We start from the raw sequence: 25,452 nt of genomic DNA, 5'->3' as shown, positions 1-25,452 counted from the left end.
TGCCTGCACGCCTATCGTGACACATAGTCCAATTCCTCAGTTCTTGGAGGGTGATCAGATAGTATACGTCACCGCGATGAAGTCTCCATCTCAGGCGACACACCTTTTGTCTCATTTTACAGATGAGGGTATTTATTTGCCTGACTCGATGTTGAGCGCCCATAAGCCCCAACACACCACATATTTGCCTGACCTCTGTAGATAGACGGCTGTGACTGTTGGTTTGGTCTCACGGTTTCAGAATGAGTAAGAGCCTCGTTTGGATCCCTTCGTTGCTGCTGCCACTGCTGCTGCTGCTGCTGTCGGCCAGTCCCTGCGACTCGGCGAGGATCTTGGGCTTGCTGAGCACGCCGTCGCGCAGCCACCACATCTTCAACCGCGCCCTCATGCTGGAGCTGGCAGCCAGGGGGCACTACGTTACCGTCTTCAGCCCAGACCCCGAGGACCGTCCCGTGCTCAACCACAGGGACATCGTGTTGGACGGGGTGTACGAGGAAGAGTACAACTACGAGGTCGTCCCTCACCTCAGCTACTCTCAGGAAGTGGTCGAGTTCTTCGAGTGGGGTCTAACGACTTGCGACAAGGCCCTGAAATCAGACGGTGCGCGCCAGTTGATGAAGCTGACCGAAAACGAGACTTTCGACTTGATAATCGCCGAAGTTATGGTGCAGGAGTGCCTTCTTCCATTCGTATCCAAATTCGGAAACCCTCCAATTGTCGGTATCACAGCGTATGGCATCCCTCCCTGGGCTAACGACCTGGTGGGAAACTATCAGAACCCGTCCTATGTGAACACCTTCAACCTGCCATACTCCTACCACATGACGTTTCTGCAGAGACTGACGAATTCCCTGCTCGACATGTTCGTCTGGTACTATCGGAATTACGTGTACATGCTGACGCAAGATCGAATCAGCCATCAGTTCTTCGGTGAGTCTGTACCGCTGCCCAGTGAGATCGAGAAGAACATTAGTTTAGTTTTGGTGAACGCGTACCTGGGTACACACTACCCTCAGCCTCATGTCCCGGCCGTCGTACCAGTGGGTGGTATGCAGATCAGACCACCTCAACCACTCCCAAAGGTAAGGCAACATCGCAATATAGGAGGGGCGATCAATAAGTAATGCAGCATTTTTTTCTCGGATGATTTCTGTTGAAAAAAAAAATGCTGAATTTGTTGTGGGACATCGTGAAATATTCCGGCTCCAATCCGCGCACTGCCATGAAGATTCGATAGTTGGCGGCGATCTACATAGCCTATAAAACGGTGTCTGTAACGAAGGTACTTCCCAAGCGAAGACCTGTCATGAAGTTTCTTTTGGCGGAAAACCAGAGGGTCGCAAATATTCATAGGTGGTGGCAGAATGGCCACAAAGACCTGACAGTGAACAAAAGCAGGGTGAGTCGTTGGACATGGCGTCTGTTATCATCTCAAGAAGATCGTGCATACCTGTCCCATCGCCCGCGTCTCGGCTAGTCGCACACGGCTGTGACTTCTGCAGTGTTGGGACGTGCAGACACTCTCATTCGAGATGATCAACAGATAATTATCAAATACCTCGCTGCTCCTTGGACGTCTCTGTTGATAATGCTGACACACTCATCCAGTAGTTAGGACACTCAAAGGTGTGTGTCAGCTGGGTTCCTCATCACCTAACAGTAGATTATAAAGAGCAACGAGGGACCGTCTCTAAAGTGTTAGTTGCGAGACTGATCATGGCAATTTTTTGTCGACAGTGGTCACAGGCGATGAAACATGAGTTCATCACTTCGAACCGGACTCAAAACGGCAATCAATGGAGTGGCGCCACCTCTTCTCTGAAGAAGAAGATCTAAGTTGCACTCTCCACCGGTAAAGTCATGGCTGAGACTCTGAAGCACTATCCTCAGGAAAACGGAAAAAAGAGTTTCGCGACCTCATCGCTACAAAAATGCTAACCAACGTCGGCTTCTCGATGATAACGCAAGGCCTCACAAAGGTCTGCACACCCGACCAGAACTCAAGAACTTCAGTGGACTGCTGTTCGTCATCCACTGTACAGCCCGAATCTCGCACCTTTTCGAATACCATGTGGTTGGCCCCATGAAGGGTGCAATCAGCAAGAAGCAATGCGCAGGTGGTGGTAAGATCGTTAATGCAGCAATATGTTGGTGGTTCCGGCGCCAACCAATAGAGTGGTACCATGCGAGCAGAGAGGCCCTCATATTACGCTACTGGCCATTAAAATTGCTACACCGAGAAAAAATGCAGATGATAAACGGGTATTCATTGAACAAACATATTATACTACAACTGACATGTGATTACATTTTCACGCAGTTTGGGTGCATAGATCCTGAGAAAGCAGTGCCCAGAAAAACCACCTCTGGCCGTAATAACGGCCTTGCCCATGCAGCTTCAACACGATACCACAGTTCATCAAGAGTAGTGACTGGTGTATTGTGACGAGCCAGTTGCTCGGCCACCATTGGCCAGAGGTTTTCAGTTGGTGAGAGATTTGGAGAATGTGCTGGCCGGGCAGCAGTCGAACATTTTCTGTATCCAGAAAGGTCCGTACAGGGCCTGCAACATGCGGTCGTGCATTATTCTGCTGAAATGTAGGGTTTCGCAGGTATCAAATGAAGGGTAGAGCCACGGGTCGTAACACATCTGAAATGTAACGTCCACTGTTCAAAGTGCCGTCAATGCGAACAAGAGGTGACCGAGACTTGTAACCAATGGCACCCCATACCATCACGCCGGGTGATACACCAGTATGGCGATGACGAATACACGCATCCAATGAGCGTTCACCGCGATGTTGCCAAACACGGATGTGACCGTCGTGATGCTGTAAACGGAACCTGGATTCATCAGAAAAAAATGATATTTTGCCATTCATGCACCCAGGTTCGTCGTTGAGTACACCATCGCAGGCGCTCCTGTCTGTGACGCGGCGTCAAGGGTAACCGCAGCCGTGGTCTCCGAGCTGATACTCCATGCTGCTGCAAACGTCGTCAAACTGTTCGTGCAGATGGTTGTTGTCTTGCAAACGTCCCCATCTGTTGCCTCAGGGGTCGAGATGTGGCTGCACGATTCGTTACAGTCATGCAGATAAGATGGCTGTCATCTCGACTGCTAGTGATACGAGGCCGTTGGGATCCAGCACGGCGTTCCGTATTACCCTCATCAACCCACCCATTCCATATTCTGCTAACAGACATTGGATCTCGAGTAACGCGACAGCAATGTCGCCATACGATAAACCGCAATTGCGATAGGCTACAATCCGACCTTTATAAAAGTCGGAAACGTGATGGTACGCATTTCTCCTTCTTACACGAGGCATCACAACAACGTTTCACCAGGCAACGGCGGTCAACTGCTGTTTGCGTGTGAGAAATCGGTTGGAAACTTCCCTCATGTCAGCACGTTGTAGGTGTCGCCACCGGCGCCAACCTTGTGTGAATGCTCTGAAAAGCTAATCATTTGCGTAACACAGCATCTTCTTCCTGTAGGTTAAATTTCGCATCTGTAGCACGTCATCTTCGTGGTGTAGCAATTTTAATGACCAGTAGTGTAGGATGGCGTAATGCCGTCACACTGACCGGAAAATATTTTAAAATAGGGTTGTGCAGCCAAAAGGGTGGGGAATAATACACCGTATTGCAATCCCGAATAAAAACAACCTGCTTTCAAAAAAAAAAAGTGTTGTGTTACTTATTGGACGCTTCTCGTAGGATAATACATTAACGGGAGAAAGTAATGATAATGGATTGAATGTGGCGTCGGTCGCCGAGTATTGAAGCTAAATAGTTCTCCGTACAGTCCCAGTAAAAACAGGTTCCTGAGATTCATGTCGGCGGCCATGTGACACACTGGGGTATCCATCGCTGTAAGGTAACACTTTCACGTGTTAGTTTTTATCTTCTTTTTTTGTGTGCAAGTTCAAATGGGTTCAAATGGCTCTGAGCACTATGGGACTTAACATCTTAGGTCATCAGTCCCCTAGAAATTAGAACTACTTAAACCTAACTAACCTAAGGACATCACACACATCCATGCCCGAGGCAGGATTCGAACCTGCGACCGTAGCAGTCCCGCGGTTCCGAACTGCAGCGCTTAGAACCGCACGGTCACCGCGGCCGGCTGTGTGCAAGTGAAAAGCTGCTGTTGTACGCTGTTGAGAAAGGTGATCAGAAGATGAAAGGTCTGTGTCATTTGACCGTGAGCTATGGAAATTCGAAAGAGAGCAAAGAGAATCATCAACGGCTTCATTGCGTGCCATCAGCGCTCATTCTTTGATTTAGAGGTATAACAGTTCAGTGATTTGGTTGTTCTTATAAGAATCGACAGCAAACCAACACTGGCAACGATACTTGAGGTATGTATGCCGACGTCAAAAACTGAAGATGATCTGATAAAGAAAGTAGGTGAGGATACTAAACGGGTAACATAGTACAAAAAAGGAGATGAAAATCTAATAGTCATGGGGGAATGGAATGTAGTTTAAGGGGATGGAGTAGAAAAAAAGGTTACAGGAGAATATTGGCTTCGGGCAAGGAATGAGAGAGGAGAAAGACTAACTGAGTTTTGTAATAAATTTCAGCTGGTAACAGCGAACACTCTGTTCAAGAATCACAAGAGGAGAAGGTATACTTGGAAAAGGCCGGTGATACGCGAAGATATCGGTTATATTACAACATGGTCAGATAGAGATTGTGAAATGGGATACTGGATTTTAGGGCGTATCCAGGAGCAGATATAGACTCAGACCACTATGTAGTAGTAATGAAGAGTATGTAATGAAGAGTAGGCTTAAGTTTAAGATATTAGTCAGCAAGAATCAACACTCAGAGAAGTGGGATACAGAAGCACTAAGGAATGACAAGATAAGCTTGAAGTTCTCTAAGGCTACAGATACAGCAATAAGAAATAATTCAGTAGATAGTGCAGTTGAAGAGGAAAGGACGTCTCTAAAAAGAGCCATCACAGAAGATGGAAGGAAAAACATAGGTACAAAGAAGGTAACGGCGAAGAAACCATGGGTTACAGAAGAAATTCTCCGTTTAATTGATGTCAGAAGGAAGCACAAAAATGATCAGGAAATTCAGGAATAGAGAAATACAATTCGCTATGAAAAATGTGAAGAAATTGAAAATAAATGATTGTCGGAAGGACTGGCTCAGCGTATAGGAAAGTCAAAACAACCTTCGGTGAAATTAAAAGCAAGGGTGGTAACATTAAGAGTACAAAGGAAATTCTATTTACACTGAAGACCTCTATGAGGGGAAAATTTGCCTGATGTGATAGAAGAAGAAACAGGAGTCTATATAGAAGAGATAGGGGATCCAGTATTAGAATTTAAGAGAGCTTTGGAGGACTTAGGATCAAATAAGGCAGAAGGGACAAATAACATTCCTTCAGAATTTCTAAAGTCATTGGGGGAAATGGCAACAAAACGACTCTCTCATGAGTCTGGTGACAATACCATCTGAATTTCGGAAAAAATATCATCCTCACAATTCCGAAGACTGCATGAGCTGACAGGTGTGAGCTTAACAGCTGATGCATACAAGCTGCTGACAAGAATAATATACAGACGAATGGAAAATAAAAGTGAGGGGATGTTAGATGACCATCAGTTTGGCTTTAGGAAAGGTAAAGGAGGCAATTCTGATGGTGTGGTTGATAATGGAAGCAAGACTAAAGAAAAATCTAGACACGCTCATAGAACTTGTAAGTCTGGAAAAAGTGTCAGACAGTGTCAAATGGTGCAAGATGATCGAAATTCTGAGTAAAATACGGGTAATCTGTAGGGAGAGACGGGTAATGTACGGTATGTACAAGAGCCAAGAGGGAATAATAAGAATGGACAACCAAGAATAAAGTGCTCTGCTTACAAAGGGTGTAAGACAGGGATGTAGTCTTCCGCCCCTACTGTTCAATCTGTACATTGAAGAAGCAATGATGCGAATAAAAGAAAGGTTCAGGAGTGGAATTAAAATTCAAAATGAAAGGATATCAATGATACGACTCGCTGATGAAGTTGCTATCTTGGGTGATAATGAGGAAGAATTACATGATCTGCTGAATGGAATGAGCAGTCTAATGAGTAAATAATATGGACTGAGAGTATATCAAAGAGAAGAATGTAATGAGAAGTAGTAGAAATGATAACAGCGAGAAACTTATCAGGAATGATGGTCACGAAGAAAACAATTTTTTTACCTAGGCATCAAAGTAAGCTATGACGGACGGAGGAAGGAGGACTTCAAGAGCTCTCTAGCGTTGTCAAAAATGGCAGTCCTGGCCGATAGAAGTCTACTGGTATCGGGCATAGGCCTTAATTTGAGGAAGAAATTTCTGAGGATGTACGTCTAGAGTACAGCACTGTATGGTAATGAAACGTGGACTGTGGGGAAACCAGAACAGACGAGAATCGAAGCATTTGAAATGTCGTGTTAGAGACGAATGTTGAAAATTAGGTGGACTAATAGGGTAAGGAAAGAGGAGTTTCTACGCAGAATCTAAAAGGAGTATGTGGAAAACATTGGCAAGGAGAAGGGACAGGATGATAGAACATCTGTTAAGACATCAGGGAATGACCTCCATGGTACTAGGGGGATCTGTAAAGGGCAAAAACTATAGAGGAAGACAGAGATTGGAATCCATCCAGCGAATAGTTAAGGAAGTGCTGCTACTCTGAGATGCAGAGGTTGGCACAGGAGAGGAATTGATGCCACGTCGCCTCAAACCAGTCTGAATATTGATGACAAAAAAAAAAAAAAAAAAAAAAAAAAAACAAAGATTTAGAACTTATGTGGCTCTAAAGAAATAATGAGACCGTGACTGAAAACACCTGTTTAAGACTGTGACGATTTGCCTTGTAATTGGTTCTAGACTGCATGCTAGTCTACGTTACTGACAGGAGATATTTTTTGCGATCTAGACCGCACGTTGATATCTTGAAAAGTTTCATTTACTGAGAAATGAGTACATAGTTTGCTGAGAAAGTGGGGGTGATATATTTCGAGGTGGAGGACCATACTGCACGTACATGGAGCCGACTCCGAATTTCTTTTCTAAATAGAAGCGATATCTCACTCAAGTAAATAAATAAATATAATAAATTGAAAAATTAACATGATATGACTGGAATTATAGCCCATGTTGGCATTGGTAGCACAATATTGAATAATGTAATCGTAAAAAGTGTACTAATTGAGTGCTTTCCGTTAAAACATAGAGTCACATTCTTTCCTGTACATTTGTTGCAGAGGTTGTCTCTAACTTTGTGTCGCTTGAGGTGCAATCAGTTTTGAACTTGAATACTTTTCTTTTGCAAACTGCAGACAGCAGATTGTCTTTTTTGAAGGCACCACATACATACTACAAGGGGATAAAAAAGATATCCTTGTGAAACACGCACCAAAAGATGTCTCAGCTTGAACGATAGTTTCTGGTTGTAATTTATGCTTTCTGTCAGAAAACTCATTTTATTTCGAATACAGACCTATTGGCCATTGGAGCTTGGCGACAGAATTGATTTCAATACACTTTCTCAGCACTTTACTTCCATCCAGAAGGAAATATTCCCCTCGCAGTGGAGTGTGCACTGATATGATACTTCGTGGCAGATTAAAACTATTGGCCGGACGGAGACTTGAACTTTCAACCTGTGGTTTTCGCGGACAAGTGCTCCACCGCCTGAGCTACCCATGTATGACTCAGGACCCGTCGTCACACTTTCAGTTCTGCCAGTGCTTCGTCTACTACCTTCCAAACTTGCTAGTTCTTCTGTGAAGTATGGAAGGTAAGAGACGAGGCACTGGCTGAACTGAAGATGTGATGACAGGTCGTGAGTCGTGCTTGGGTTATCTCAGACTGTAGAGGACTTGCTCGCCAAGTGCAAAGGTCCCGAGTTCGAGTCTCGGTCCAGCACACAGTTTTAATCTGCCTGGAAGTTTCACTTCACCACTATCACTCTCAGTTAGTGCCAACGTAATAGCATTTCATCTCCATGTCTCTCTCTTCGTAGGCGACACGACGTCCATTCGTCAGACGCTTGTGTTCGCCGTGTGCAGCGGCTTATTCGCGTGGAACCACTGTCTCTGCCATACTGAAGATTCGTCCTAGACACTTGCGACCACGGGAAACAAGCACTCGTGAAATCTCTGAGCTGCTATCACGCACATGTTTCATTTCGATTACTACCCCACGATCAAAGTCGGTTGACTTGGGACGCGCTGCCCTGCCTGCAACTCACGCGCCTCTAACAGACTGCTACGGTACGTGTCTACACTTCCCCACACCACGCATCTAGTAACAAGTGGGACAGTCCTTCCCGTCACTTTCGGCCACTCAGTTTAGGATCATGCATCCTCAGAGCACACAATTCTCGTCATCTTTCTCTCTGATAGTTAGTCTGTGGTTCCTTTCTGTGATGCAGTAGTCTCTACAGACAACAGCACACCTAGTGCAACCATGTTTTTTACCATCCTTGCTGCTTACACAGTTGCCTACAATGGTTTTTCTCTAAAATACACTGTCAATATCAGCAACATCGTCGTGGATTATAACATATCCTGTTTCTTTCCATTAAGCTATTTGGTTGCTTAAAAAAATCAGCAATGTCTCATTCTGCTGCCATCTGTCCTTGTGAATTATCTTTTGACTTTCTTTCTACACTTCTCCTATTTGCTCTTTGATGTTTAATTCTTTGCTTCTAGTATGGTATGTTCAATTCTTTCCCTGTCTAGAAGAAAGAAAACTCATCTTACGCTTCTGTTCTCATGCCCTGTAGGTTTCTCAGTATCCTAAATTCATAGCTTGATGTCACTGGCACTACCTATCAGAATTCAATCATTGCCTCTGACATGTTTCTAAAGTCGCTGGAAGAAATAAATTGGAATTTCTAGTGCGGTCATAGTTGGTTCTGTGTGGTAGTTGAATGGCGCATGGTGATTATTCTGCAGGACGTCCCAAGAAGACTGGTCAATAATCACGGATATGTGCTGTTTGAGGCTTTCCCGGCGCTGCATCTGCTTGATAGGTTCCCGGGAATTACACCGGATAATATTGCAGAAACCGCACAATATTTCAGCGATACAACTGCCAGCCATCTTCAGGTGCTACTGTACTACTGTAGTACTACTACAGTAGTACAGTAGCACCCGAAGATGGCGGGCAGTTGTCTCGCTGAAATATTGTGCGGTTTCTGCAATATTATCCGGCGTAATTCCAGGGAACCTATCAAGCAATCACGGATATGACAGGGACAGTCATTAGAAGCGTAGATTCTGGTAAGTATGCACTATAAAACGAATTACTTTAGAACTATGAGCTCTTTTTCATTTTCTCCGCTGTGAAATACTTCCCTTCTACTGAACAACCGTTCAAAGCTCTTAATGTACATATTTTAGAGCCCAGGTTTAGTATACAGTTTTTCTTAATTTGGTCCCGGCTACGTCCTTCCGAAATACGGAAAGCAAAGAGCTTTCAGTAGAGCAGATTTCGTTGCTAGTGTCGAAGAAAAAGTTCTCGTAGCGCTAAGGTATGAATTTTACCGCCTATGTTAACTAGACTTCTTTGGTTCCTGTCACAACCATGAATATTGACCATACCTCCTTGAACACCCTGTACTTGTTTTTTTTTTTTTTTTAGTTTGCTAGACAATGTCTATGTATTGGCTTAGTTAATATATCATATGGTGTTCATTACAACAGTCGCGTCACAACCACTTGTTGAATCGAGAAAATGTGTTCATTTCTTCTTTTTGACACATGTATAAAAAATTCTTTGATCTCCATAAAATACAAATTATATTAATAGTAACTATGATAACGTTTACCCAAAAGATTACTGTGTAATGTCAATGAATTCGATATTCAGATATAACCTATTTGGGAATGTACCGATACTTTGCAAGTGAACTGTAGTTCTGTAAGTTCTTTACAACAAACTTCTTTGTTGATAACTCATTTTTGTGCATTCCTACCCTCTAGGACCTACAGGATTATCTGGACTCTGCGCCCCAGGGCGTCATATACATGTGCTTGGGCACGAATGTGCGAAGCGACAAGTTGGGGGAGAACCAGCTGCGAGCCTTCCTGGAGGCCTTCCAGGAGCTGCCCCAGAAGGTGCTCTGGAAGTGGGAGTCCGACTCCCTGCCTGGACAGCCGCCCAACGTCAAGATCATCAAGTGGGCGCCCCAAAACGATATTCTCGGTAAGACATATTATTTGTGAACTTTACGCACTACGCCACCGGACAAAATATTATTCACTCCGTCGAAAGAGAAAAGTGTTCATTTGAGGGTACTGTCGGTGCAAAGCTGGTACCTGGCGGTTAAGTGGTCCACCAACCATGACGTAACTAATGGGAGTGAAGTCTTTTCTTTGTGCCGCTCGGTTATACGGAATCAGAATAGTAATGTGTGTAGACATAGGGAAGGGGATTCGATATAGCACCAATACTGTGTAACACTGCAGCTAAAACTCATAATGCTCTCAGTTCAGCGAAAAGAGAGTACAAACGGTGTTCAGGTGCACTATCTGACCCAAAGTACCCAGACACATATCAATGAACATTAATATGGGGTGTGTCCACACTTCACCCTCATGATGACTTTAACTGTGCCAGGGAGACTTTCAGTACCTGTCAGTGTATGTAAAATAATCGCAGGCCATTCATCCTTAGTTGCAGAGGCCAGAGAAGGTAGTGAGGTTGGACTCTGGAGTCTGGGGCGAAGACTTCTAGCTCATTTCAAATGAGCTTGTCAGTCCAGTTCAGGAATTTTCTTGCCTGCAGACCATTACCTCACAGAAGCAGCATTATGACTGAGTGCATTGTGATTCTGATACAACCATCGTCTCCAAACCGCTCCTCTGGTATTCTCAGTACACAATTATGCACAACATGTTCATCTTTTACCGCATTTAGCGTTTTCTTACTTCCAAGAAGGGTACCCCCACCCTGACCTTCAGAAAACAACCGCATACCTGAACAACGTCTTCTCTGTGCTTCATCACTGCTGCTTCACAAGCTGGAACATAACATTCCCCAGGCATTTGCTAAAACAAATGCTTCTGTTGGATTGCCACAGGGTATACAGCGCGATTTGTCACTCCAAGTCACTCACTGTCCATTGACACGTTGGTTCACTCCGAGACACCTGGACACTTTCCTTGTTGGGAGCCCTTCATAGTACAAAGTAACAATGCGGACGTGATCGAAACGCGATATTGATTGTCTAGGCATGGTTGATCTACAGACAACACGAGCCGTTTACCTCTTTCTTGGTGGAATGACTGGAGCTGATTGGCTGTCCGACCCCCTCCGTCAAATAGACACTACTCATGCATGGCTGTTTACATCTTTAGATGGGTTTAGTGACATCTCTGAATAGTGAAAGGGACTGTGTTTGTGATACAATATCCACAGTCAATGTTTATCTTCAGGAGTTCTGGGAACGCGGTGTTGCAAAACATTTTTTGATGTGCGTATTTGGCGGCGAGGAACCCAGACGTCCAATTCTGCAGCGAGGTGTTTGATTGTGATCCGATGATCACCTCGAAGTTGAGCGTCCACACATTCCAGCACTGCAGGAGTCACAGCTGTGTGCTGCCAGTCGGCACGCTGGAGAACAGACAGGCTTGCGCCACGTTTTGCGATGATGACAGACGCCTCGCTCAACGACTCACCGTGCTCTTGTTTACTGCTAGGTCTCTGTAGACACTTTCAGGCACCTAAGAATATCGGCGGTCCTCTAGTTTTCTACCAAAAGAAACTCAATCACAACTCTGTGCCTGGAACGCATCTCCTTTACACAAGCTATTTTCGAGGCTGACAATGCATAGCGCCGCGACGTATCCGAACTTGATGAAACTGTAGTGGATGAAGCGGAATACTCCACGGCATCCCACAAAAAACTCTGCATTTTTTCTACCGAAATTGTCCAAAACGAAAAAGGTGTTGCATTAGTTATTGAACGCCCCTCATATTACAAATCTTAATTGTGCTTTTCTTTTCATTCAGACAGGGACAGCTGTTGGTTCGGTTCGTTTCTGGTGGTAATAATCCTATGACTGAACTTCCCTCTGGAAATCTCTCATTGCCCTATCCATGAGTAATCCTCTGTGCACTACACCACTTTTTTTTAAACTGCTGATGTAGCCCCAAAGACGATTACTTGTCCAAAAACGAGTCATATAAGATAGAAATTAGGAACACTGGATGTGATATATCATTGTAGTATCTGGAAGCTCTGGTTTCCGGGACCCCACAGCGCGTGGTTTTCACGGCCGCTCCCCTTGCGCCCACTGTTTGCAGCGCACCCCAACGTGAAGGCGTTCGTCAGCCATGGCGGCATGCTGAGCACGTCTGAGGCGGTGCAGCACGAGGTGCCCGTGGTGGGCGTGGCCTTCTTCGCGGACCAGCACGTCAACCTGCGAAGGGTTGTGGCGCGCGGCGGGGCGCTACAGCTGGACAGTCTCAACCTCACCAAGGAGTCTGTGCTCAAGGCGCTGACTCAAGTGCTCATAGATCCCAGGTAAGGTACCATTCTGAGGCTGACTCCAACCCGAACACTTGGTTCAGGCTGCTCTTGTACTATCAGACCTCCTGATTTGCTCATCAGATTACTATAATTGCCTGAACAATATTACACACCGAAACGCTCCTTTTTTTATTAATGAGACGAATTTCTCATTATTCAAGTGGATGGAAGCTGTTATTCTGTTCGTGTGTGTGTGTGTGTGTGTGTGTGTGTGTGTGTGTGTGTGTGTGCAGGGCAGTCACTCTCCACACTCCGTTTACGCGGCTAATTCCTCCCCTCACATCAAGGGCGGGAAGTTGTTACGTCCACTCAAACCTGGACGTCAACGTGACCCGTGATGTCAGCTTGACTATAGCGCCAAACGTGACTGGCCCCCACAAAGCGAAGCAGTTGACGCATGGGAAAAGACAATGTGTGTCAATCAGTGGGCTGGTAGGGTGAACTGTGGTGGTCTTCATTACAACGTAGCCTGGAAACAACATCTGGATGTATGGAAACGCAGGTACCTCGGCGATTTTCGATGATCGTGATGTTTAGTTTGTGAGGCGCCCAACTCGCGGTAATCAGCGCCCATACAAAGGCCCAATTTTTTCACAGTCCAGTTTTGCCACTGTCACGAATGATGATGATGATAAAATGATAAGGATCACACAAACACCCATCCCAGGCACAGCAAATCTCCAACCCGGCCGGGAATCGAACCAGGAACCCCGTGATCCAGAGGCATCAACGCTAGCCACTTTTCTTTTTAATTGGTCAAGAACTTTAGAAAATTTTTGATAACACCATTAAACTGTGACCGTCTTCATTTATAAGTGTGTGCATGTGTGTGTGTGTGTTATAGTTATAGCAGGATTAGAGCCTTTGCTGTGTGTGTGTGTGTGTGTGTGTGTGTGTGTGTGTGTGTGTGTGTATGTGTGTGTGTGTGTGTGTGTGTGTGTGTGTGTGTGTGTGTGTGTGTGTCTGTATATATTACAAATATGCTACCTATGTCTCTCCAATCGTTTATTAATTGTGTAAAAAGCTGAAGTAAATTGGTCAAGAAGTTTCCAAGATTTTTGCTAAAAAGCTTTCCCATATATTTATAACCTATGTCCACCTGAACGTTTATCAGCGTATGGTGTAAAAATCTGAAGTAAATCTATCTAGATCTTTTCTCGATATATGGTAGTAACGTTGAACTATGACTTATATTCGTGTAGTACTGTAGATAACGCCTGATCGGTTAGCAGTGCATTTTGTTCTATTTATACATGATAAACCTACTGCAAAGAGTGCTGTAAATTTATTTTAATGTTTAATATGTATTCAGAAACGGTCTAACAACTAGTTTGACTTCGATAAAGATAGAGGCTGAAGCAATGAATCAAAATTTGTACCATGGTCAGGACTTGAATCTGAGTTTCCTCCTTACTAGGCAAATGTGCCAATCCCTACATCACCTTTTTTTATTAAATACCCGATCCGGCCGGGAATCGAACCCGCGACCCCGTGATCCAGAGGCAGCAACGCTAGCCACTTTTTTTTTCAAATAATGTGACCAGTGAAGCAAAAAATATAAATTAAAAAGTTAGTTATAGCAGGATTAGAGCCTTTGCCTCGCCCACGACTCTCGTGCACTGCACAAACGCCAATCATATTTTTTTCCTCGAAAGCACTTATTTAAGGCAATCAATTTAAAATAAAACAAAAGAAGTCATTTCGACAAAAACAAAAGGGTTAAATGAGAAAGTATGAACGAATATGGCTTTAATTTTAACGTGCCAGCACCTTCTTTCCGCCGTCACTTCTACATCGTGTAACATTTAAATCCAAACAAGAGTGTCCACAAAAAAAGGGGGGGGGGGATTACAACTCATCCAACTCCTTGTCGATGAAAAACAAAGACACAGCATACTAGAAAAAAGCTCACGATAACTTGGCATCCTGAGCCTCGTCCAATGGGCTGTGGCCATATATTGTAAAAGGGCACACGGATCTGCGTCATATCCACTCACCATCATGTAGTGGACATAAAGTCAAACAAGCCACATGATGGTATTGTTCTTCGATCGAGGAAAGAAGGATGAATCGGGACGCACGAGAATCTCCCCCGAGATAGCCGCCTCCGACGTCCTGAGGAGAAAAGCCAGTTGTCGACGAAGCCATCTCCAATGGCCATGACCACAGGAGGTCAATGGATGATACAATGTATCAGTTTCATGGCAACGATTGCAGCGATCCTTCACGCCGGCCGGGGTGACCGTGCGGTTCTAGGCGCTACAGTCTGGAACCGCGCGGCCTCTATCGTCGCAGGCTCGAATCCTGCCTCGGGCACGGCTGTGAGTGATGTCCTTAAGTTAGTTAGGTTTAAGTAGTTCTAAGTTCTAGGGGACTGATGACCTCATACGTTAAGTCCCATAGTGCTCAGATCCATTTGAACCATTTGATCCGTCACATTGAGGCCAATACGAAAAAGTCGCACGTTGGTAGGTACAATATCATGAACAACTTGGTACCACGAGAACGCCTCTTCCATCGGGAAAATCGGGAAGCTAACTTTAGACCAAACAATCTTCTATTTCCTTTCTAACGACAGGGCTTCCACAGAGGGAATGTGGAATTGGCCAGCGACTTAACAGCATTTTTAGGGAGAGATTCTCTTGGGATAGGATATCTACTCCTAAATAACTGACTTCAAGAAAGAAATCCTTAACGTGCCGTAGTTTATAACTAATCCTACCAATATCTACTGGAGAAGTTAAAGTCGCCGGTCGGATACAGTCATGAAGGCGAGCTGTAAGCGAGTGGGGGGCACGTAGACATGTTAAAACGGTGCGACGGATGAATAAGTCAGAAGCCATAACCCGAATGTCAGGGAGGCCCAAACCTCCCGGCACACGGGGGCGCGCCATGACCCATGCATGCGAAATATAGAGTTGCGCCATATAAACTTGCCAGTTATACTTTGAAACTTGCGGTACATCATCGCAGGAAGTGCAAAGATTTGTGCAATAAAATAAGCCTTACTTAACACATGCGTTTCCATGGCCGGACCTTATGAAGAAGTGAGAAAGAACGACGCTCGTGTTCAATGATTGCTCCCTGAATCTTATCCCTGACAGACTTCGAGTTTACAGTAGCCATCTTTAGCGGTAAACTGTCAATTATAACAACTAACGATCGATATAGGGTGACCTTCAAAGCCCATGGAATTCCAACAGCGTCAAATCCTCGCAGACTGAGCAAGCGACATTTCAGGTCATTAACCCGCGTTCCCATGAGACGACAAAAGGCATCCAAAACTTCCTTCAGCGGTGGTATACCATCATGGGTACGGAGAAGAACCATAACGTCATCAGCATATGCACGAACTGTTAAACCTTTCTCCCAACAGCGACCAGCCACCCAAACGATCAGCTATGGATCGCAATAAAGGTTCCAGAAACAGCACGTAGAGCAACACAGATAATGGACTCCCTCGAAGGACGCCCTGACACACCGCGATGGGGGAAGTAAGATGGCCACTTACGTCAATGGACGCCCGAATACCAGTAATTAGAGAGCTAAACAGCCGTCGTGCAGCATCGTTAAAACCAACAGTCGTCAATACTCGTGTAAGGAATCCACGATGAACGCGGTCGAACGCTTGGTGAAAATCAATGAAAAGCAAAGCCCCTGGCACGGGAATGGTGGAAGCAATCGAAATTAAATCACGACGTTCAGCAACGGGAGTCAGGCGAGTACGACCCGGAAGACAACTTTGATGGCTCGCGATGATGGTAGCCAACAATACCGGTAGTCGGCTATTTACCGCTCGCGCTACTATTTTATAATCATAGTTGAAGAGGGTATCGGGCGGACCTGATCCACACGCAAACGTCCCCGCTTTTTGGGGATTGGGACAGTTTTACCAACCTTAAAGCTGGGCGGGAGAAGGCCTCCGTGGACCACTTCATTCGACACGGAAGTTATCGAATCTCCTATTAGGGGCCAAAATCGAATATAAAATTCTTTGGGAAGGCCTTTGAAGCCAGGCGATTTGTGTTAAGGAGAACGAGCCGCAATATCAAGTATATCATCGCGACGGAATACAGAGAAAAACTCTTCCTGGAGAGCTGGCGTAACAAGACTATCAAGGAAGGAGGTAAAGTCAACAGACGGTGGACCGTCTCAATCCAGTTCGGTATAAAGTTCGAAAATGTACTGGTAAAGTTCATGCATGGTATCAGATTGGGAGGACCACTCACGTAGAAAGACACGTCCTTTGAGATCGCTTGTGAAGCCGGAGAAGATGATAGAGAGAGGTCAACTCATCCTGTACGATTGAACGAGCCTGGGAACGCAGTCGGACCATTTGCCTAAGTTTGAGTTGTAGAAGTTTTGCCTTCACACGGTGGACGTCGACAACTCTCAACGGGCCACCACGAGCATTGTCGTAAAGATCGCGAAGGACAATATAATAAAAGTCCCTAGTCCGCCTTATTTCAGCCGGTTTTCAGCGCTGAAGTGCTTGAATGCATTTCGAATCCGGGGTTTAGCAAAAGCAACCCACCATTCTAGAAGTGAGGGATAACGCGCTTGGGACTGGGTTGTCGTCTGCCATACGTCTACGATGATGCCTTCCAGAGAATGGTCCGTGAGATGTAGAGTGTTCAGCTTCCGTAAAGGGCGCGAAAGATGGGCCCGCTGCGGGACGTGGTTAAAAGTCACTGAAACAGCACAGTGATCAGTGAAACTGGCAGGAGTTACATCAATCGATAGAAGCTGACTACATATGGGGGCAGATAAATAACAGCGGTCTAATCAGCTACTTGAAGTAGCTGTAAAAAAAACGCAAACCGCACCAATGTAGGATATCTGGAAACCCAAATATCTCGGAGATGCAAAGACGTCACCATATCATTAAGTTCCCGACAGTATGTATAATTGTGGGTCTGATCTGCACGACATAAGACGCAGTTAAAATCGTCCCCTCTCCCCCCCCCCCCAACAAAATCTTGCGCGGGTTCCGTCGGAGTAAATAAACAACCTCTTCCTTATATACAGCCGCAGGCGATCGGATGAACGATCGGATCCAGACGGAGCGTAAAGAAAAATTAAGGTGAGGTCATAAAAAGTACACCCTGTACCGCGACGATCATATAGCGTTTCTAAGACCGTCAGCGGGATTCCATCTCGATAAAGCAAAGCCATACCGATAGAGTTTTCAGGCGCGACATTGAAAAACAACGAGTATCCAGGAAGACAAAACACATCAAATAATACCTCTTGTAAACACACAATATCGGTTTGGGAATCGTAAATACACTGGCGTAACGCAGCAAGCCGTAATTGGGAACGTACCCTATTAACATTGAGGGTTAGAAATGTATACGCCTGCATCCGTTAGCACATGTAAGGTCAATGAAACAACACAAAGCAAAATGCACTCATCACGCCCTTCTCTCCTCAACGTCCGGAGGCAGTAGAAAGTAGGTATAATTCTAATCCTCCCCACTGGAAGCTGAGGAATGCTCGTTTTTCTTTTTACGGCTTGCCGCTGCGCTTGCAGGTTGAAAACGCTGTTTTACACCACTCCATGGAAATATACACTCTTGATGTGGAAGTGTTGGAGGCACGTCAAGCTCCGATTTGATAGAGGAGCCATCGCCACTGCGTTCATCGGAAATCGGGGAGCACATCTCAGAATGACCAACAGCAACATCAGGTACAGAAGAGACAGGTGTCAGGTGACATCTCCTGATCACCAGGAAGAGAACCCGTAGAGTCCTTTTGTTCCACCGTCTCAGCATGGAGGAGGGGTGGTATTTCATTGGAACACTGTTAAGACTCGCCAGCAGGCAACGTCTCAGCAGGATCATCTGAACTCACGGGAACCGTGGCTTCTACGAGTGAAGTGGGTGGCGCAGATTCAACAGACATTTCTACATGAACAGAAGCAGCGACATCAGCTCAGGTAATACTGGAATCACAGTTAACTTCAGTAGACAACTCATTACCGCCAGAAGGTGCACCCTCTGTCTACGCCGTGTCAGAAGACCGAGACTGGAGTGGGGCGTCCTCGAAATCTGTACCGTCCTCAGTCCGCCGGCGTTTGACGTGCGCTGCAGGAGCCGTCGTCCCACACTGGGACGCTCCGGTAACGGTGTAAATTCGCAAGAAGTAGGGGGTAATGTTGCCCCTACATCGCTTAAAGCTGGAGACTGACTGACAGCTGACTGCGATGACACTATGTCTACTAATGTTAAAGGAAGACGTTTTTGATAAGACGACGTCAGAACAGTAGTACGGCGCGGACAGTTGGATCTGAGATGACCGCTTTTGTTACAGAGAAAACATGTTCCTTCTTGCCCTGCATACGTAACATGGATCCGGTAATCACAAACAGTGGGAAGGAATATTCTTTTTAACGCACATGTCTACAGTCCGGATACCATTACAACACTGGAAGCGATGTTGTGCTGACCAGCGTTCCCATCGGATATGCCGTACTGCTCCAAACGGAAGCAACGCTGTTTTAAGAAACGAGTATACTCTATTGTCGCATTTCCAAGGAGGACTTGACTAACGGAACCATTTCGATGTGTAAACAACACTTTAGAACCAACCCAAGTGAGAAGCCGTTCTACTTGAATGGGATCATAAAACTTGACAACGAATGCATACAAATGAGAATCAAAGTAAGCAGTATCTACCTGATCAAGTGTAAAACGGATAACATCAGCCAACCAGTCGTTTGTAACGAGCCAGGTTGAACACGACGCGTACTCTTGTCAAAACTGAAATGAACAGTAGCTCGAGGAGGAACAGATTTAGGAAACTCGACAGACACCACGGCGCGGGCAGAAAACACGGCCGCCCAGAGGAGAACGACAACCAACTCCGCTGCGCAACTACGATGTGACATGTGACTCCGGCCGATACACCAACAAGACTGAGTAGTTTCGACACAAGCGGCGTTGCGGCAGAGCCGGAAGTTAACCACGACCTGCTCGCTCGGCGCGCAAGGCGACACTCAGCCACTAGACCACGAACTGCCGGCCATTCTCGATGATGATGTCTTCTCCGATTATCACCCGAGTCAAGGCGTCGTTCTGCGGCAACGTTTCGACAAGATTCCTACTCGTCAGCTTCAGGCGACATGTCGGGTTCTTGTCAATATCGTATCTTTATAGAGGCCGCACTGCAGGCTCCTCTGCAACAGCTGGGCCAATCGCACGTTCCGGAAGTTGTATCGCGGTCTCTGGTTTGGGTGGGGGGGGAGGGGGGGGGGCAATCGCGGATCGTAATGATAGGGTCTCCCGACGTGTTGGATGGCCCCTGGCTTCGCGTCCTGGTGCTACCTATTCCATCCGCTGCCTTCACCGCTTTCCCATCAGACCACTCATGAGGTATTTTTGCTAGCGCTACATCCCATGGGGAGCACATTTGGAAACCGCTGTCCCAGTAGACTAGATCCAAAGTTACAAATCAATGAAGTACATGGGAAATGTATTCACAGTTGCGAATACAGGCAACCATAAGGTGTGTAACGGTGAAAATGTGTGCGTTTCGGGACTCGAACCCTGATTTCCCGCCTATGACGAGCAGTCCCCTCACCATTAGGCTATCCGTGCACGACTCAAGGCCAGATTCAAACTTCCGTATGTTGTAAACCATGTGTCTGCAACCTTAACTCCTACATCCATTATTTATATTTCTGTACAGGGGAGAGACATTAATTTAGTCGCATTCGGGAGGACGACGGTTCAGTCCCGTCTCCAACCATCCTGATTTAGGTTTTCCGTGATTTCCCTAAATCGTTTCAGGCAAATGCCGGGATGGTTCCTTTGAAAGGGCACGGCCGATTTCCTTCCCGATCCTTCCCTAACCCGAGCTTGCGCTCCGTCTCTAATGACCCCGTTGTCGACGGGACGTTAAACACTAGCCACCTACCTACCATTAATTTAGAGTCACTTGCACGGTTTCGGTTTATAAATACAATACCGCAGTGTCTGTGTTGGATGGAAGGACGATGCATCGTACTTCCGAAAACACAATAGTTGCAGTACCGTATTTATTCGTCAAAATCAGACAAGCGGCTTTCAATTAATATTATTTCTTGCTGTTTGAAGAGATTAGTGGCGAGAAGAGGGAAAGCGGGAAAACGTGAGGCGCTGAGTCACAACACGTGTGTCTTTTAGTGATCGTGACAAACGATCATTGAAGATGATTGTAACGGCACATAAGAGAGTGACAGCTGCATACATCACTGCAGATCTGAATGTCGATCTCGCGAGCTCTGTCGGCACCGAAACAAAGCGAAGGGAGCTCCAGAAGCCTGGAATGTCGGTTCAGGCTGGAATTGGTTCAAATGACTCTGAGCACTATGGGACTCAACTTCCGAGGTCATCAGTCCCCTAGAACCTAGAACTACTTAAACCTAACTAACCTAAGGACATAACACACATCCATGCCCGAGGCAGGATTCGAACCTGCGACCGTAGCGGTCTCGCGGCTCCAGACTGTAGCGCCTAGAACCGCACGACCACTCCAGCCGGCTGGAATTCCAAAACCCTTCATCTGTGATGCAAATGACGGCAACAAGAAAACGTGGTGTCGAAGCCATAAAAGCAGGTATCAATTTTATGCATGATTTTAATAGAAGAATGATTTAAGACAGAAGTATGCAGTTATCCTTCAGAATAATACAACCTAATAACCTTTTTATGCTGCAACTTGACACAATTTTTACGACAGACGCAGATATCTTTCAGAAAAAATGTAACTTGGAACTCTTTTTACACCTCGATTGGAGATTGAGCACATATGGGGCATAAAGCAAAATATTAGGGTTATTTCCGCCATCTCGAATTTTTGATTGGCTGATTGATTTTAATTGTGGACTATGACTCGCAGGAGATAAGGAGGAGAGGAGGGGAGGGGATGTTCTTTTACCATAATGTTTAAGCAGTCTCTGAACCCCGATGTGGAATTTTAAGAAGCTGACTTAAGAAAGAAGGCGAGCCATCCCAAGACATACTTGCGTAAAATTTTGCAGGGCCCTCGTTCTACCAAACATTGACCAGTAACGAAAGTGTTTTCAAGAGCCTCTCATGTGACAATGCCATAAGAGCTTCCCCAGCTATGCAAAAGCAAGCAGACAGAAGTGAATATATTTTTCTTCGAGTCCAAGTTGCATAACTTCCTGTTCGGAAATATTTGTTGTAACCAAACACATTGAATATAATTACATAATCAAATATGTGTTATCCTTACTGTTTCGGTAATAGAAGCTGAGCTCTGGAATAAAGAGGAAGCTACAAGTAAAATACATACTGTGCACAAAAGACTCAAGTCCGAAATTATATTTTTCTGTTCGAAATACCATATAACAGTGTTAAATTAGTCCTACTTTAATATGAGAAGACAGTATACGGAATATTTTCTATCGATTTTTTTAAACTTGTTCCTGTTATTAATTATTCAGCACACACTTCATGTCTATTTTTCACAAAACTTTCTTAATGTGATTTGATTCGATTGTGCACTGAGCGCCTCATATATAAATGCTGATGATGATGATGACATCACGGTCATGTGATGTCAAAAATGTAAACAAAGTGGGCCAAAGTGGATCTTGCTGTATGACTAACTGTATATACGTGTTAAGGCAGCATAACTCAAATGGTCAAATTACCCAAACCATATTCATCAAGTATTTAAGAACGAGACCTATTAGCGACTTCCAACAAACATTACACATAATTTCAAACAGTTTACAAACTTATTGTAGCTGACATTCAACAAAATAAGGAAATGGAAAAAGTTTATCGCTTACTTAATTTTCGCTTTTGATGGAGAAGAACATCTGCATCTGGAACAACATTTTCACTATTTTCATTATTTCTTTACTACTAATTCTATCCATAACACGTTTTCCAGGCAGTGCCCTTATACACCTGTGAATATATTTGAAAAATTATATCATTCTATGACGCCTAGTTCAGATGATATGACGTCGTAAGCACTGAACAGTATGAAGAACAAGGTTCTCTTAAAGCAGACTGCAAATTACCCAGACTACACTCATCCAGTGCATGATAAATGAGAGATTTCAGAGACTTGAAAGAAACTTTAAACATAATTTCAATCGTTTTCTAAACTTGTTCTTACTTGTAACGCACAAAATCATGAGAAGAAAACAGTTTATCTCTCGCTAAATGTTCCTTATTCGTGCAGTTAAGCTCCGGCATCAATCGTGGCGTTTTAATTTATTGTTTATTGTAATTAATACTAGTAGTTATTCATATTGCAACCATTCTACCACACATAGTTCAGGAGATATGACATCATAGACATTGTGCTGTGCGAAAAACTACAATGTCTTGAATCATAAGGGTTTCAGGTGCTTAACGTCAAAAATGTAACGTGTTAACGCATTTGTGAAGTAATCTGACGTTCACAGCTGTTTTTAGATGAGAACTGGATTCCTTAAGGACTCAGGCGAGGGGGGCAGGGGGGTGGGAGAGCGGGAGGGAGGTGGTTGATTTGTCTATTTACTATATATAATGGGTAATAGCGTAAAGGTTTTACATAATAAAGGAAATGCCTCATTTTTAATTGCCTCCTGGGGCAGGTTTCTTGTTGCTTTTTGAGTGCTGCTCAGCCATTTCGGTGTGTACTGGATAAAATACTGGAACCTTTCCTTGTTGGTATCCCTTTTATATGTTTAGTGTATGAAATTAGGAAAGTTGTTAAAAAATTATTGGAACTCATCATAACAGAAACGTTACAAGAGTCACTGTATGAGATTTCCTATGTTTGATGGTGAGATGATACCTCCACATGAGGAACAGCTTAGCTCAGTCCATGTTTAGTTACGGAGACCGCATGAAGCGGCTGTCGGCCATCTACCGGGACCGGCCGCAGACAGCCCTGAAGACGGCCGTGTGGTGGACGGAGTACGCCCTGAGGCACCAAGGGGCGCCACACCTGCGCTGCGCCTCGCTGGACCTCCACTGGTTCCAGCGCTGGCTGCTCGACGTCATCGCACTCGTCCTGCTGGCCGCCGCTGCCGCGTCCTCAGCTGTGTACCTCCTCACCAGGAAGGTCCTCTCGGCGCTGTTCCAGGAGGGCGGCAAGCTCAAGAGGTCGTGACACAGCAGTCCAGCTACGGCTGCTGGCGACCCTGACAGTACAAACAAACCCTCCCAGTGTTCCATAGTCTACATTCTCATTCCAATCTTGTGAAAATGCTTGTCATTGTATACCACTATTATCGTCATCGAGCTTCAAAGCAAATCACTCCTTACTTGTTATTGTTATACAAATAAAAGACGAGGTTATTCGTAAACAGAGTTCTGCAGTTTTATTACACACAGTACAGCACTACTGCTTCGGTAGTGGCATTCCTAAACCTCTTCACTTTATATGACGAATCTACAAGTCCATTCACATTAATGTGACCACCACCATGTTCGACTTCGACATGCAACAACCCCATTCAAGTGGCGGGTGGCAGCACTAGTGGTTGAGGGTATATAAAGCACATCTGAGAGACACAGGAAACAGTGGAGTCATTTTAATGAAGAAACAGACTGATTTATCAGACATCTGTAAGGGCATGATCATTGGCTTTCAGACCGAAGGTGAAAGTATTTCCCAAACAGCTAAGTTTGTAAACTGTTTGCATGCCACTTTGGTTAAAGTATGCCATGCCTGGCAAAATGGCACTATTCAAAACGCGCCCAGATCACTGTCGTGCACCACAGGCCATAGATGACAGGAGAAGTGTACAAGTGAACAGACAAGCAAATGTTGCACAACTAACTCCCACAAAAACCAACAATGCCCCATCAACTGCTGTGGACGTCTATGCGATGCTACAGATGATAACACGGTTGTGAACCAGAACCTGTTTGTGCCGCCAGCTACGAGCAGCACATGAAGCGGCTGTCGGCCATCTACCGGGACCGGCCGCAGACAGCCCTGGAGACGGCCGTCTGGTGGCACCAGAGGGCGCCCCACCTGCGCTGCGCCTCGCTGGACCTCCACTGGATCCAGCGCTGGCTGCTCGACGTCGTCGCCTTCCTCCTAGTGGTCGCCATCAGTGGCTGCACCGCTGCCTACCTTATAGTGAGGAGGCTTCTCTCTGCGCTCCAGGTCAAGGGCAGAAAGCTCAAGACCACCTGATAGACGTGTGACCATGTGGGACTCTCATCATCCCTTTATGGGACACTCAGGATCAAACAATACGTGTGTAAGAATCAGGAACTACATGGCACATACAGGACCCCACTTGAACCATGTCCCATTCCCCTGCTTCACTGTCTCAGATTTCTAAATCGCTCTGAGAGAGGCGGCGACTAACCTCCTCTTAGTAATGCACTCTAAGTGTGATGCCAATGCTAACTGATGCCAACACACCACTTACTTGCCATGCACCCACGACTTCAAGGTACACTGAAAGTGCCAAAAACTGGCGAGTCTCAGCTATGATTTTTGCGAATATAATACCAAGTCCTTATCTGAAGGTAACAAATAAGTGTTTAAATAGCTCCCTTCATAGTGCTCACTTGTTGATCTATGCCTTTTTTTGTTTGAATTGATAAACCCAGCGACTTTCTTATGCTCCTTTGAGTTTCAGCTGCCAGTTACACTGTTGGTTGTCTTGCATTCGTACAGTAATAATGTAAAACTTGTGGTTTTTCGTTTCTGAGCAAAGAAACACTGGGATCGACCTCCAAAGTTTTCATGATAGCTGGAAGGACCTGGAAGAAAGAAAAGAGTGAAATGTTAGGTTTGTGTTGATGTGTGTACTCCTGAAAAGAAGTAAAGAGTAGGGAAACTTTATGCGCTCCTATTATGAGCACACAAAGCCCTCCTTCAAAATTTCAGAAATATAATTTTTGACTCAATGATGATGATGGAGTTCAATAAGGATAAAAAT

At 45.2% G+C, this 25,452-nt stretch overlaps 1 protein-coding gene across 1 annotated transcript; it reads left to right on the top strand.

Annotated features, from left to right (window-relative positions):
- Positions 1-242: 242 nt before the first annotated feature.
- Positions 243-24,695, top strand: LOC126424650 (UDP-glycosyltransferase UGT5-like). The gene is made up of 5 exons (XM_050087382.1): positions 243-1,082; positions 9,988-10,210; positions 12,314-12,533; positions 23,360-23,653; positions 24,434-24,695. Exons 1-5 carry the CDS (start codon positions 243-245, stop codon positions 24,693-24,695), a joined length of 1,839 nt encoding a protein of 612 aa, XP_049943339.1.
- The last annotated feature ends 757 nt before the right edge of the window (positions 24,696-25,452 follow it).

The sequence above is a fragment of the Schistocerca serialis genome, chromosome 10, assembly GCF_023864345.2.
Source record: "Schistocerca serialis cubense isolate TAMUIC-IGC-003099 chromosome 10, iqSchSeri2.2, whole genome shotgun sequence".
In the NCBI taxonomy this organism is placed as follows: domain Eukaryota; kingdom Metazoa; phylum Arthropoda; class Insecta; order Orthoptera; family Acrididae; genus Schistocerca; species Schistocerca serialis.
Note: the sequence above shows the minus strand (reverse complement) of the source record. Positions and strands in the feature narration are given on the sequence as shown.

Excerpts from the sequence above, each read along its gene's own strand:
- LOC126424650 (XM_050087382.1), top strand. The coding sequence starts at position 243 with ATGAGTAAGAGCCTCGTTTGGATCCCTTCGTTGCTGCTGCCACTGCTG. Across the intron at positions 1,083-9,987 it reads CACCTCAACCACTCCCAAAG|GACCTACAGGATTATCTGGA; the intron begins GTAAGGCAACAT and ends CCTACCCTCTAG. Across the intron at positions 23,654-24,433 it reads GAGGGCGGCAAGCTCAAGAG|CTACGAGCAGCACATGAAGC; the intron begins GTCGTGACACAG and ends TTGTGCCGCCAG.